The sequence below is a fragment of the Rutidosis leptorrhynchoides genome, chromosome 4 (assembly GCF_046630445.1).
Source record: "Rutidosis leptorrhynchoides isolate AG116_Rl617_1_P2 chromosome 4, CSIRO_AGI_Rlap_v1, whole genome shotgun sequence".
NCBI lineage: Eukaryota > Viridiplantae > Streptophyta > Magnoliopsida > Asterales > Asteraceae > Rutidosis > Rutidosis leptorrhynchoides.
In genome coordinates, this window is record NC_092336.1 from 18,354,847 (window position 1) to 18,368,147 (window position 13,301).

The 13,301-nt window shown below is 35.3% G+C and overlaps 1 protein-coding gene and 1 non-coding gene across 2 annotated transcripts; one reads left to right on the forward strand and one right to left on the reverse strand.

Moving 5' to 3' along the window:
- Window positions 1-6,174: 6,174 nt before the first annotated feature.
- Window positions 6,175-10,699, reverse strand: LOC139841886 (anthranilate phosphoribosyltransferase, chloroplastic-like). The gene is made up of 10 exons (XM_071832076.1): window positions 10,411-10,699; window positions 10,164-10,307; window positions 9,439-9,600; window positions 9,017-9,100; window positions 8,508-8,696; window positions 7,847-7,937; window positions 7,662-7,721; window positions 7,386-7,504; window positions 6,672-6,815; window positions 6,175-6,519 (listed from the first exon to the last, which is right to left on the reverse strand). The coding sequence occupies exons 1-10, from the start codon at window positions 10,603-10,605 to the stop codon at window positions 6,499-6,501; spliced, it is 1,209 nt and encodes a 402-aa protein (XP_071688177.1). The 5' UTR covers window positions 10,606-10,699; the 3' UTR covers window positions 6,175-6,498.
- A 1,902-nt stretch (window positions 10,700-12,601) lies between these two features.
- Window positions 12,602-12,681, forward strand: TRNAL-UAG (transfer RNA leucine (anticodon UAG)). Its single transcript has one exon. It is a non-coding gene; the product is annotated as a tRNA-Leu (tRNA).
- The last annotated feature ends 620 nt before the right edge of the window (window positions 12,682-13,301 follow it).

Consider the following 13,301-nt stretch of genomic DNA (forward strand, 5'->3'; position numbering starts at 1 on the left):
CGGGGTGAAGTGTCGATGTGTTAAGACGCCACCCGGAGTGAAGTATTGATGTGCTAAGATGCCACTCCAAGAAAGTAAAGGATGAAGTGTTGACGTGTTAAGACGCCATTCAGGGTGAAGTATCGACGTGTTAAGATGCCACCCCAAGCAATATGAAGAGTGAAGTGTTGACGTGTTAAGACACCACTCGGAGTGAAGTATCGATGTGTTAAGATGCCACTCCAAGAACTATCACGGGTGAAGTGTCGATGTGTTAAGACGACACTCGAGGTGAAGCATCGAAGTGTTAAGATGCCACCCGCGGTATTAGTGTACGACGTGTTAAGTACTCTAATGGTTGTTGTGAACACCGATGGGAAATTCGAGTACCATTCCTTGTATTATTGGTTAACTATGGTTGTGCGTTGTGATGTTGCTAACCCTTCGGGTGTAGTTTATTGGCGTTGTTCACATCGCCGTTGGTGAACTTATATTTGTTGATTTAGCTTGATGCTTAGTGATCATACGGTATGCTTAGCTTAGCTTGCCTTTATGCTTGGATGCTCCGGTATGCGTTATTTGATTATTTGTGTGGCGTGTCCGTTTTATACATATATATGTATGTAGTATATTCTCACTCACTAAGCGTTAGCTTACCCTCTCGTTGTTTACATTTTTATAGATTGCATGGATGCGGTGGCTCGGGTAAGCGTGGGGACTAGTGAACTTGCGTAGTTTGCTTTAGAAGACTTGCTTTTGGTTCGATTAGGATTGGGTAGCGTATCCCCAATCCCATGCTCGGTCTATGTTTTGTATAAACTAAATTGGGTCGAAATGGTCACTTTATGGTAATTTGGGTCGATGTGGGCCCGGTGTTGTAAAACTCGGTTTTATTATGGAAAACTCTTAGTTTTAATCATTATAACATATTGTGAAAGTGTTTTGGTTTAAAAGTGTCTTGTTTGTAGGTGGACTAACGTTTATATTAGTAATGCGGATATTATTAATATATTATTGTGTTGTGATAATAATTCTCGCGTGTGTTTATATCGCGTAGAATTTTGTTTGTGTTTGTTTATATCATCGAGCTAGGCGGTCGTTGTACTAACGAGTTGATACGACGTGTGTGCGTAGTAAGGACTTGCAAACCTTATTACGGGTGCAAATCGTGTCTAGCAAGTAATGTACGACGAGTGTTTAGCAAGATGGGGGCGGTACTGTGTGTGTGCTTTTTACGTTCGTGATCTAATCGATTTTGCATTCCTTAGAATGGCGACGGGAAACGGGATCGAGACAAACGATCTAGAGTTTAATGCTAGAGTTGCGGCCACCGTTGCGGAGCAAATGAGTGCGTTTCTAGAAGAAATGGATAGGAAGTATTCCGAATCTCGGAGTAGTGGTGAATGGAGCATTGTCTTAAGAGCTTCATGAGGACTAAACCCCCTATGTACGACGGAAAACCGGATCCTTTGATAAGCACAACTTGGATCTCGGATTTCGAAGGGTGTTTTCGTACTATTGAATGCCCTCCTAAGAAGAGGACAAGACTCGCTACTAGTTTGTTGCGGGGTAGGGCAAATGATTGGTTGGATGGTAAGATTGATCTTGTCGGTGGTGAACCGTTTATGGCGTTATCGTGGGACGAGTTTAAGAAGGAATTCTTTGAGGAGTTCCGGACTTCAGCCGATTTGTCGAAAATGCGTAATGAGTTGCGAAATTTGCAACAGGGTTCTATGGATTTGAATACTCTCAAGACGACCTTTATGGCGAAGGCTCGTTTTTGCCCGGAGTATTTGGGGAATGATTGTTTGTTGATGGAGGATTTCTATCGAACTTTGAATGATGACTTGAAAAACAAAATTAGCCAGGGTTACGCGAAGTCGTTTGCAGAGTTATTCGTGGTGGCTAGGGGTTTCGAATCGTATTCACGATCAAAGATTGGGGAACCTTCAAGTGAGAGAAGGGTTGTTTCTTATGGTGCTCCAAGTAAGAGGACTAAGGGTCCGAGTGCGAGCACGGGTGGTACACGGACGGGTATATCGGATTCCAGTGCGTCTAGATGTTACAATTGTGGCGTGAGGGGTCACAAGTCTTGGGAATGTTCGGTGCCAAAGGGTGATGGCACGGTGTGCTTCAATTGCCAAGAGGAAGGACATCGTAAGTCGGAATGTCCCGAGTTAGCGGGGACGGGTGCGGCAAGGAGACGTTAAGGTACATCTCATTTTAATAAATATGTCCTTTGAATATTTATTATGTGCCTTTGTGTTCGGATTAGTTAAATGTATTGTGTTGTGCATGTTATTGTTATGGGTGACGTTCCTAATGGAAGTACCCTATGGTGACGTTTTGATCGATGGGCGAAGGGCGTAAGACTTGGTGCAACCAAGCATTCCTTAGTGTTGAGAAATATTTCTACCAAGCCTTGGGAATGGGCTTTGGTGTTCGGTTGTTAAGCGCGTGTTCGTTTTCGTGTTGAAGTTAATGAACCATGGGGTTCGACGGGTGGATAGAACCCTTGAGGTCGAGTGTTTTGAATCTCGATGTATGTTGGTAATGGAGTCTACGTGACGCGATGTTAGGTGCCTCTTTCATACCTACTAGCGTGGTGTTTGACTCCGATGGTGTTGCGGTTACATTGTACTTAGGGTACCGGAGGGAAACCCTTAGGTACATGAGTGACCGGGTGGAGGATGACAAACTATAGCAATTGGATGATTGAAAGGTTAAAGTTTGTGCAAATAGTGTTGAACTCTTCGTTCAAAGTGTTTAAGGATTGGTTAAAATCCTTCGTGTGCTCAAGGTTGGAGCAAGATGTGGTGATGGGTCGATGTGTTAAGACGCCACCCGGAGTGAAGTATCGATGTGCTAAGATGCCACTCCAAGAAAGTAAAGGATGAAGTGTCGACGTGTTAAGACGCCATCCGGGGTGAAGTATCGACTTGTTAAGATGCCACCCCAAGCAATATGAAGAGTGAAGTGTCGACGTGTTAAGACACCACTCGGAGTGAAGTATCTATGTGTTAAGATGCCACTCCAAGAACTATCACGGGTGAAGTGTCGATGTGTTAAGACGCCACTCGAGGTGAAGCATCGACGTGTTAAGATGCCACCCGCGGGATTAGTGTACGACGTGTTAAGTACTCTAATGGTTGTTGTGAACACCGATGGGAAATTCGAGTACCATTCCTTGTATTATTGGTTAACTATGGTTGTGCGTTGTGATGTAGCTAACCCTCCGGGTGTACTTTATTGGCGTTGTTCACATCGTCGTTGGTGAACTTATATTTGTTGATTTAGCTTGATGCTTAGTGATCGTACGGTATGCTTAGCTTAGCTTGCCTTTATGCTTGGATGCTCCGGTATGCGTTATTTGATTATTTGTGTGGCGTGTCCGTTTTATACATATATATGTATGTAGTATATTCTCACTACTAAGCGTTAGCTTACCCTCTCGTTGTTTACAGTTGTTTACATTTTTATAGATTGCATGAATGCGGTGGCTCGGGTAAACGTGGGGACTAGTGAGCTTGCGTAGTTTGCTTTAGAAGACTTGCTTTTGGTTCGATTAGGATTGGGTAGCGTATCCCCAATCCCATGCTCGGTCTATGTTTTGTATAAACTAAATTGGGTCGAAATGGTCACTTTGTGGTAATTTGGGTCGATGTGGGCCCGGTGTTGTAAAACTCGGTTTTATTATGGAAAACTCTTAGTTTTAATCATTATAACATATTGTGAAAGTGTTTTGGTTTAAAAGTGTCGGGAAGCGGGTTTTTCGCCCGTGTGTAATCGTTAAGCAGATCAGAATCTGGCAGACCATTTGGAGAGCTGGACGCCGTCCAGCAATCTGGACGCCGTCCAGATGAACTGTCCCAAGGAAAAAAAATTTTGGCACGTTTTTGGAAGGATAACAGGTTATATTGCTTGAGGACAAGCAACGCTCAAGTGTGAGAATATTTGATAATGCTAAAAACGAACATATATTTCATAGCATTATCCTTCAAGAAAGACAAGCTTTTGGTTGGAATTGTTCTATTTACAAGTGATATTCGTTTAAATAATAAAAGGTGAAGACAAAAGACAGATTCGACGATTTGAAGACGCAAACGACCAAAAAGCTAAAAAGTACAAAGTACAATCAAAGTGGTTCAATTTATTGATAAGAAACGTCTAAAAGTTACAAGAGTACAAGCCGCAAAATGCAAAGTACAAGATATTAAATAGTACGCAAGGACGTTCGAAAATCCGGAACCGGGACATGAACCAACTATCAACGCGCGACGCAACGGAGCTAAAATAACAAGTCAACTATGCACATGAATATAATATAATATATAAATAATTCTTAAAATTATATATATATTATATTATATATTAAAAACCGTCGGCAAACTAGCAAACAAGAGGATGTGGTCTGATCCAGCTGGCCATGCGATCGCATGGCCTGGACACACAAAAACCATGTGGTCGCATGGTGTACTGTAGCAGACCACATTCTATAAAACGCACGAGTTCTGGCCGAAATAAACACAAAATTCAATCTCTCTCTCTCACTCTCAATTTATATTTATATATTTATATTTTAATTATAATTTTAATTTTAAGTTAATAATAATAAGGTTATAGTGGCGAATGTTTTAAGTTTGTAAGTCGAAATTCTGTCCGTGTAACACTACGCGATTAATACTCATTGTAAGTTATGTTCAACCTTTTTAAATTAATGTCTCGTAGCTAAGTTATTATTATGCTTATTTAAATCGAAGTAATCATGATGTTGGACTAAATATTAAAGATGAGGTAATTGGACTTTGTACCATAATTGGGGTTTGGACAAAAGACCGACACTTGTGGAAATTGGACTATGAGCTATTAATGGGCTTTATATTTGTTTAACTGAATGATAGTTCGTTAATTTAATATAGAGATTTACAATTTGACGTATCTATAAATAACCATATACACTCGATCGGACACGATGGGCGGGATATTTATAAATACTAATAATCGTTCATTTAACCGAACATGGGGATGGATTAATAGTCAATGGACTCATTAAAACAGAGGTGGATTACATACAAGGATACTTGGTGTAATTGATAATAAAGTTTTAAAACCTTGGATTGCACACAGTCGATAACCTGGTGTAATCAATAACAATGTATTAAACCTTATTACAGTTTAAGTCCCCAATTAGTTGGAATATTTGACTTCGTATATAAGGATAATTTGACGAGGACACTCGCACTTTATATTTATGACTGATGGACTGTTATGGACAAAACCAGATGGACATATCGAATAATCCAGGACAAAGGACAATTAACCCATGGTAATAAATTAAAATCAACACGTCAAACATCATGATTACGGAAGTTTAAATAAGCATAATTCCTTTATTTTATATCTTATCGCACTTTTAATTATCGTACTTTTTAATCATCGCAATTTTATTTATCGTCATTTTATTTAACGCACTTTAATTTATCGCACTTTAATTATCGTCATTTACTTTACGCTTTAAATTAAGTTATATTTATTTTTAATATTTTACATTAGGTTTTAATTGCGACTTAAAACATAAAATCAATAAACCGGTCATTAAACGGTAAAACCCCCTTTTTATAATAATAATAATATTACTTATGTATATATATATATATATATATATATATATATATATATATATATATATATATATATATATATATACAAATATAGTTTTAAAAATATAGCGTTAAACTTGGCTAGCTCCATGTGGAACGAACCGGACTTACTAAAAACTACACTACTGTACGATTAGGTACACTACCTATAGTGTTGTAGCAAGGTTTAGGTATATCCACTCTATAAATAAATAAATAACTTGTGTAAAATTGTATCGTATTTAATAGTATTTCGTAGTAAAAATATAACTATTTCGTATACACCTCGCATAACATCACACACACGATAAAACTGACTTGTATTGGTCTCAATTTTAAGCATACACTAGAGAGGTTTGGACACATTCACATAATACCCGATTAAACTTTATACATTAATCCCCGTGAGAGGTGTGTGAATTATCTTTCTAAAAAGACAAATGAAAGTATTTTAAAATATTTGTAGGAAAAAGAAAATCATATTAAAAGAAACAAAGGTGTTAGAAGTTAGAACAAGTGAACATTTAAAAAAGTACATCAACTCTGAATGAAGACAGATTGCAGATTGCAGTTAAACATCATTTTATTATTCAGACATCATCAATACACCATGGTATCGGTTAAATAAGAAAGATCAAGCCTATAGCTAAGTTGTATGAATATATTATATTATATCTCTTGTTAAAAAGAAAAACATATGATATAGTCGCAATGTTTCTATGACTTTCTATGTTAAGGGTTCTCCATGAACATGTCTTAAGCCACCTCATAAATCATAAACTCTTATAAGAAAAAGAACCTTGCAACTGATTTGAGGATTATTTTCTGCATTGTCAAACCTCCTGTAATTGATTCAACTTCATTATTGCACAACTGAAATTCATGCCATCACTTCAACATTCTGCAAAAAAGCAATGCATCATGAAACGATAAACAACTCGAATCCTATAGGAGACAATATCGATCCGTTCAGTTGGCTAAGTTGGATTAACTCTAATCACTAATGGGTCAAACGAGTAATAGTTCAACCAAAAGGACACATAAAGTACATACCTTTGAGTTCTGGGATATATCTATCCAAGAATCGAGAGTTTTGATCGCCTTTCCAGATTCTAAAGTCTCACGGGCCACAACTACTCCTTCCCGTAAACTGTCCACACACCCACTGACCAACAACGCAGCTGCCGCATTAAGAGCCTGAATACAGATACAATTTATTGTTAATAGATACTCGTATTTCACTTTGAAAGTAAACGGTTTAACGGTAAGACTGCAAAACATAATGAAATCAAAATTCTAGATTATTTGTTTCGTATTGTTTCAATTTATATTACTTCCCCGTCCCAATTTAATAGTCGCAGATAATAAACACACAGTGTAAGAAATCTCATTAGTACACTGTGCTTTTTATTTATTTTACAATTTTACCCCTTGCTTTTTACCTAATAATTCTTATCTATTTATGGAAGGGAACTACGTATTAAATTGAGATAGCCAAAAATGGAATAGTGGATTATTAATATTGACGGAGGGAGTATTTGATATCAAAAAATAATTTTGGATGAAAATGTTGTGGGTCAACCCACTTTAACTTGTACCAAAACTTAACCGCATTGACCTGTTACCCAAACCGCCCAATTTTCCACCACTAGACTAAAACTGATGCGTAACCAGGGGTGGCCGGTTAAACTTTGAGCTATTATCACACAACATATATTATACTACGTATATGTTATGTGTTGGAACTTTAGCAACAAAGAGACTTACAAATGCATCAGCGATAGATCCTTTTTCTCCTGCTAATACACGGCGCAACATTTCTGCATTATATTTGGAATCTCCACCACGCAAGTCATCTACTGTGCAACGTGGCATCCCAAAATCCACTATTGAACAAAAATCTCAAGTTAGTTAAAATATACTATTTAATACAAAAGATAGGACCATCAGTCATAAAACTACTTCTACTTAAATAACTTCTAGAATAGCATAGAAAACTTTTTGGGAAAACCAAATGATTTAATAAATGTTAGAAAGTCTTACATGGATCGAATGAGAACTTCTTGATTGAATTTTGGGTAACATCAAGGACCAGCCCCGGCCCTAAATAAAACATGCAAGGTTAGAAACTCAAGATATGGCCCCAAAAGCATAGAGTGTTTTTTTTTTTTTTTTTTTTTTTTTTTTCATTTTTGTTTTTTTAAACAATAACGTAACGAAGAACTTACCAAGAGGACTCATTTCATCCAAGCCTTCAGAATGGACAATGAGTGCTCTTTTCATGCCAAATCGTTGTAGTGCATTTGCCATTTTATGAACCTAAACAATATTAGATAAAAATTAACAAATATTAACCCATTTACTAGAATGAAAAGATGATATAGGTGATCATCATTTAGAAATTTTCATATACTAGAACGGAAAAATGTTCCCTTTTGTGAATAGAAGGAAATTTCGACCGATTTACTTACATATTCGTCATTTATGTTGAATTTTTGTCTCGGATAAGTCAAACAGAAACAAATGAAAGAAAGTGACTAAAAGAGAGAGAGAGTGTGTGTGTGTGTGTGTGTGTGTGTGTGTGTATTTGTGTGTCATCTGAACCCGATGGGCAGCAAGCCATACTAAAATACGAACAATTCAACCCAAATCTACTTTCACCCGTTACCCAACCCATACCATCCGTTACCCAACCCATACCAAAAAGAAGATCCATTTCACCCCGACCCATTTTGACCTATTACCCAACCCCATTTTTTTAAAAAGGGATTTGTTCAACCCAAACACCTTTTGACCAATTACAGAACCAGCCCATCATAACACCTCTATACACCTTATGTTATTAATTAAATGGAATATTCTACACACCGTAACTGTGGGGACACTTACTAGGTCTTCCGTGTAGACACCGACAACTGCAAAAGGAACATGTGCCGGATTTAACATTGGACCGAGGATGTTGAACACGGTTTTCACTTTGAGTTGCTTCCTAACAGGTCTAACAATTTGCATAGCTGGGTGATATACTGGAGACATCATGAAACCAATTCCTGCCTTTTCTACACACCTTTTGACCCCCTAATACATTACAATATATAGCACATTAGAAAAAGTATATCCAATATATATAAGGAAACACGTCATGTACAACAGGTCAAAAAGTACAACACACTACATTTTACAACAACTGTAGGCTTACTCGATATAATAAAAGACAATAAATGTGAGCAACTGAATATACAAAAATAGTAAGTATTTCACCATGCTTAGCGCAACCGAAGAAAATTTAGTTTCAAAGTACGGAGTATATGCTTAAAGGAACATTTAAATAATAAAAGCATGTGGTACCAAGGCAACACATAAAATGCAATTTGACCAAACTAAATAATTCAACGAACCTCGGGGTCTAATTCAATTGCAACACCAAGTTCTTCTAGTACATCAGCACTTCCACATGCAGATGAACTTGACCTATTTCCTTGCTGAAACACATAATTTTAATCAAATATAATCACAATGTAACATATTTATACTAGAACAGCCTCAAGACATAGAGAAAAGTAAAGGTGGTAAAAGGCAGTAGGGCAGGTAGGGTAACGGGTCAAACAGGTAAACATTAGTGTACACTTCTCATGGCTTTTGACCCGTTTGACACTTCTAGTGGATTTTGACCCGTTTGACACTTTTAACTCAATTCTTGTTTGTTAAATCTTATAGCATAAGTGTGTAAACCATTAGACCCATTAGTGATAAATCACAAAGTACCACCTTTTAGAAGATGGGTCAAGTATAAATAATTACAAGTTGAATATTATGTCACCTTTGCAACTCTTGCTCCACAAGCGGCAGCCAATATAGATGATCCGGTTGAGATATTTACAGTGTTTGCACCATCACCGCCAGTTCCAACTATATCAACTGCATCACCTAAACCCTCTACCTTCTTGCAGAGCTTGATCATGGCTCTAGCCAATCCCACCACCTGCACAACTAGTGATTCAAATCAATCAATGAGCATGGGGGACCCACATGCAAAGCCAAGATTAGCACTTTTGGATACATGAAGCAAAAAATATAAAGCAGAAATTTGTTGTGAATCATCTACAATATCACTATATTTCATAATCAGGTTAAAGTAGATACAGATTTATTGAAAACAACATTTCAAACATCATACAACATGGGCCAATAAAATCATCTATTCTTAATATTAGTTTCAGTAACATCAATTAGGTATAAATTGGGTATATGTTGACCTATTTGGTCAAACTAGTCAATGCTATAAATTAGAAGTAAATAAAGAAAAAATAAAGAGCTAGCAACAGTACTATGAGCATCACCAAATGACCCATAGCATCACCACACTAACAACAACAAAGGTTCAAAATTTTAATCTTCAAGAGTACTCCATTAATATGATTAAATGACCCAACTCATTATGAAGTCAAACAATAACCAATTCTCCATCTGAATTTAAAAAGTCAAAAATCATCATCATCATCATCTTAGATTAAAATAAATAAAAATCATTCTGTATTAACTTACTTCTTCATATGTTTCACCTTTGGCTCTCAAAAGAACAAGAAAAGCACTAATCAATGATTCATTTCCATCATGCAACAAAAAATCAAGTGATTCCTCAGCCTCTGCTTCTGTCAAATTCTTTCTTTCAATCAATGACTCAATCAACTATACACCCAACAAAGATTAATCAATTAAAACAGCAATTTATCATTAAAAAAGCAAAACCATTTAATAAAAATTAAAAAACCAGTAATAAACTCAACAAAACCTGTGGAAACGTTGTCGTTTTGGAGATTGAACCGGGAACAAATCGATTTTGATAAACAGAAGATACCAAATTGTTAAAACCAAAACCACCGTTTGAGTTTAAATTGAAGAAACAGTTTCTTGGAAGTTGGGTTTTTGAAAAAAGGTATGAACTTGATGATGTGAGAAGTGGATTTTGAAACTGTAGTGAAGCCATTGATTGTTGCCGATCTTTATGAAATAATACAAATTGAAATTAAATGTGATTCTAAAAAAGAAGTTTGATTGGTGTAAAATATGATCGCGTTGGTGAATTGGATTTTGTTTGATGTACTGTAATATTTATTTTTTTCTTTAAAAGGAAAACGCTAAATTATTACGCTAAATTACATTCGGGGACGTTATATCTTTATGGACGTTATTATTTCTCACTTTACATTAGAGATGTCAATTATCACTCAATCTAATCCATTAATAGTGAATATGAATGACATAACATCTTTTCCATTAAAAAACCATTAATAATCCACTAATCTGATTGATATGATATAATTAGATGATTAGTGAATTAGATTTGAATAACAATTCATAATCTATGGATTCTTTATGGGTAAGGATAAAACCGCATTAATCGAACCGTAACTATATTAATCAATAAAATCGCACCGAATTAACCGAATGGAATGGATAACCGCGGGTTTGGTTAACATTTTGGAATTAACCGAACTTTGTGGGTCGGTTATGAAAATAATATGTATCCGCACAAAATTAACTGCACTCACACCATTTAGTATTTTATATTTTTATTTATGATCATTTTTTAAGGAAAACAGTCAAGTTCTTAAAATAGTAAACTTTGTAGATCAACGTGTAATATTATTTTGACTATTAAGTTTGGATGAATAAAAAATGAAGTTAGAAGAAAATTCTACATTTTAAAAACCTTACGTGAACTTATGTTTTGTCTAGTAATTAATGATGTTTTGTAGTAACTTGGAGTCTAATAACGACAATGATGTACTTTTAATTTTGTATGAAACAATGACTTATTCTTATATTAAAATGTCATTTTCTGTAGTATATGCACAAACTTATTAAATTAATTTTTTTCAATGAATGGTTAACCAAATTAACCGTATGATAATTAATCGTTAACCAAATTAACCGAACTGCTTTTAATTGAACCGAACGATTAGAATAATTAATTAACCACAATAATGGTTATGGGTGCAGTTTTGACCATAATCAATCCAACTCGCCATACGCTCACCCCTATAAATAAGATAATTACCATTAGTTTGATAAATACGTTATATGGATTAAGAGTTAAATAAACTTAAAAAAAATATAGAAAATACTTCTTTGGAGAAACCAGATATTTTGGAGAAAAACCTATAATCAATTAGGTTGATTGTATCTTGGACTCTTGGTAGACCAAATTACATTTTAAGCAACGTTAATCAGATGTTCGGTCATTGAGTATATATTGAATTAATAAATAATCAATTTGTTATTTAATAAACCGAAAAAAAAGCTATTACGCTAAAAACAATAAACAAGATTTTATTGCTTTCATCCAATTGTTTAGTCAAGCACAATATATTTGTCTTAGTTTATACGATGGTTTCGTTTTGCTGCTGATGAAGAGTCAAAAGTAAACAACCCCTTTCCATTTAATAATCGATCATTGAAATTATTAAATTTTTAGGTTAAATCATATTTTATGTTATATATATATTTTAATGAAACACCTAAAGACTTATTGACTTCGCTTTCTTCCGATTGTCACATTGAAACAACTAAACACTTTAATTAATTGTTTGCACGGTTTTTGTTTTGTATTTGTGTTAGTTGTTTGGCTTTTGTTGTAGGTTATGGCTTTCATTGTCGGTTGTGGCTTTCGTAGATTTTCTTTGTCGTCTTGTTTGTTGAGCTCGGATTGCTTTTGGTTAGGTGTGTTAGTTTGTTAGGTTTGCCTTTAGTTTTCTTGTTGCGAGTTGCGAGTTGCGAGACAGGTCGTCTTTATCTATGTATCGTGTTGTTGGATTTTCATTAGTATAAGTTTTGTTTTATTGCAAAAAATAATACTAATAAAAAGCAGTCATACACGTAACTCAGTAACTCATGCAACTATGCAAGTAGTAGCCGTATATTCTGTGCACAAAGTGACAAATAAAGAATATGATATTTTTATAAGATCAACGTTAACATTAGACAGTTTGGCCGAGTGGTCTAAGGCGCCAGATTTAGGCTCTGGTCCGAAAGGGCGTGGGTTCAAATCCCACAGCTGTCAAATACTTTTTCAATTTTAGGGATAAAATTTGTTTTTTTGATTATGAGATTTCTACAAAAAGAATTTCATGCTTCCATAGTTCCCTTCCATGTCCAAAAAAACCAACAGTATATTTTCTTTCAATTTTTGGGATGAAATTTGTTTTTTTGATTATGAGATTTCTACAAAAAGAATTTCATGCTTCCATTCCATGTCCAAAAAAAAAAAAACAGTATCTTTTCATTCTAAAGGTGTGTTTGGTTGAAATTGCTAGAGTGTTGGAGCTGGAAGCTTGTAACTGAAACTTATTATTTTTAGCGGGAAACTAAAGGTTTTTTTTTTTTTTTTTTCTTCCTTTTTTGTAGATCTTTGGTAAAGTAGATGGAGGTGAAGCTTATAGCTGCGAATTGAGTTAAAAAGATTCAATTATAAAATGTAAATTAATATGATATGATAAAGCGTATTTTGGTAATTTCTAGTGTCATAAGCTCTACTTTTTTATAGAAGCTACTTTCAAATAGCTTTAAAATCTAGAGCTTATAAGCTTACTTTTTATTGTTTACCAAACAAAACTTATAACTTGTAGCATAATAAAATGTTAAGCTCAACTCTCATAAGCTCTTAGAACCTAGTAACCTAAA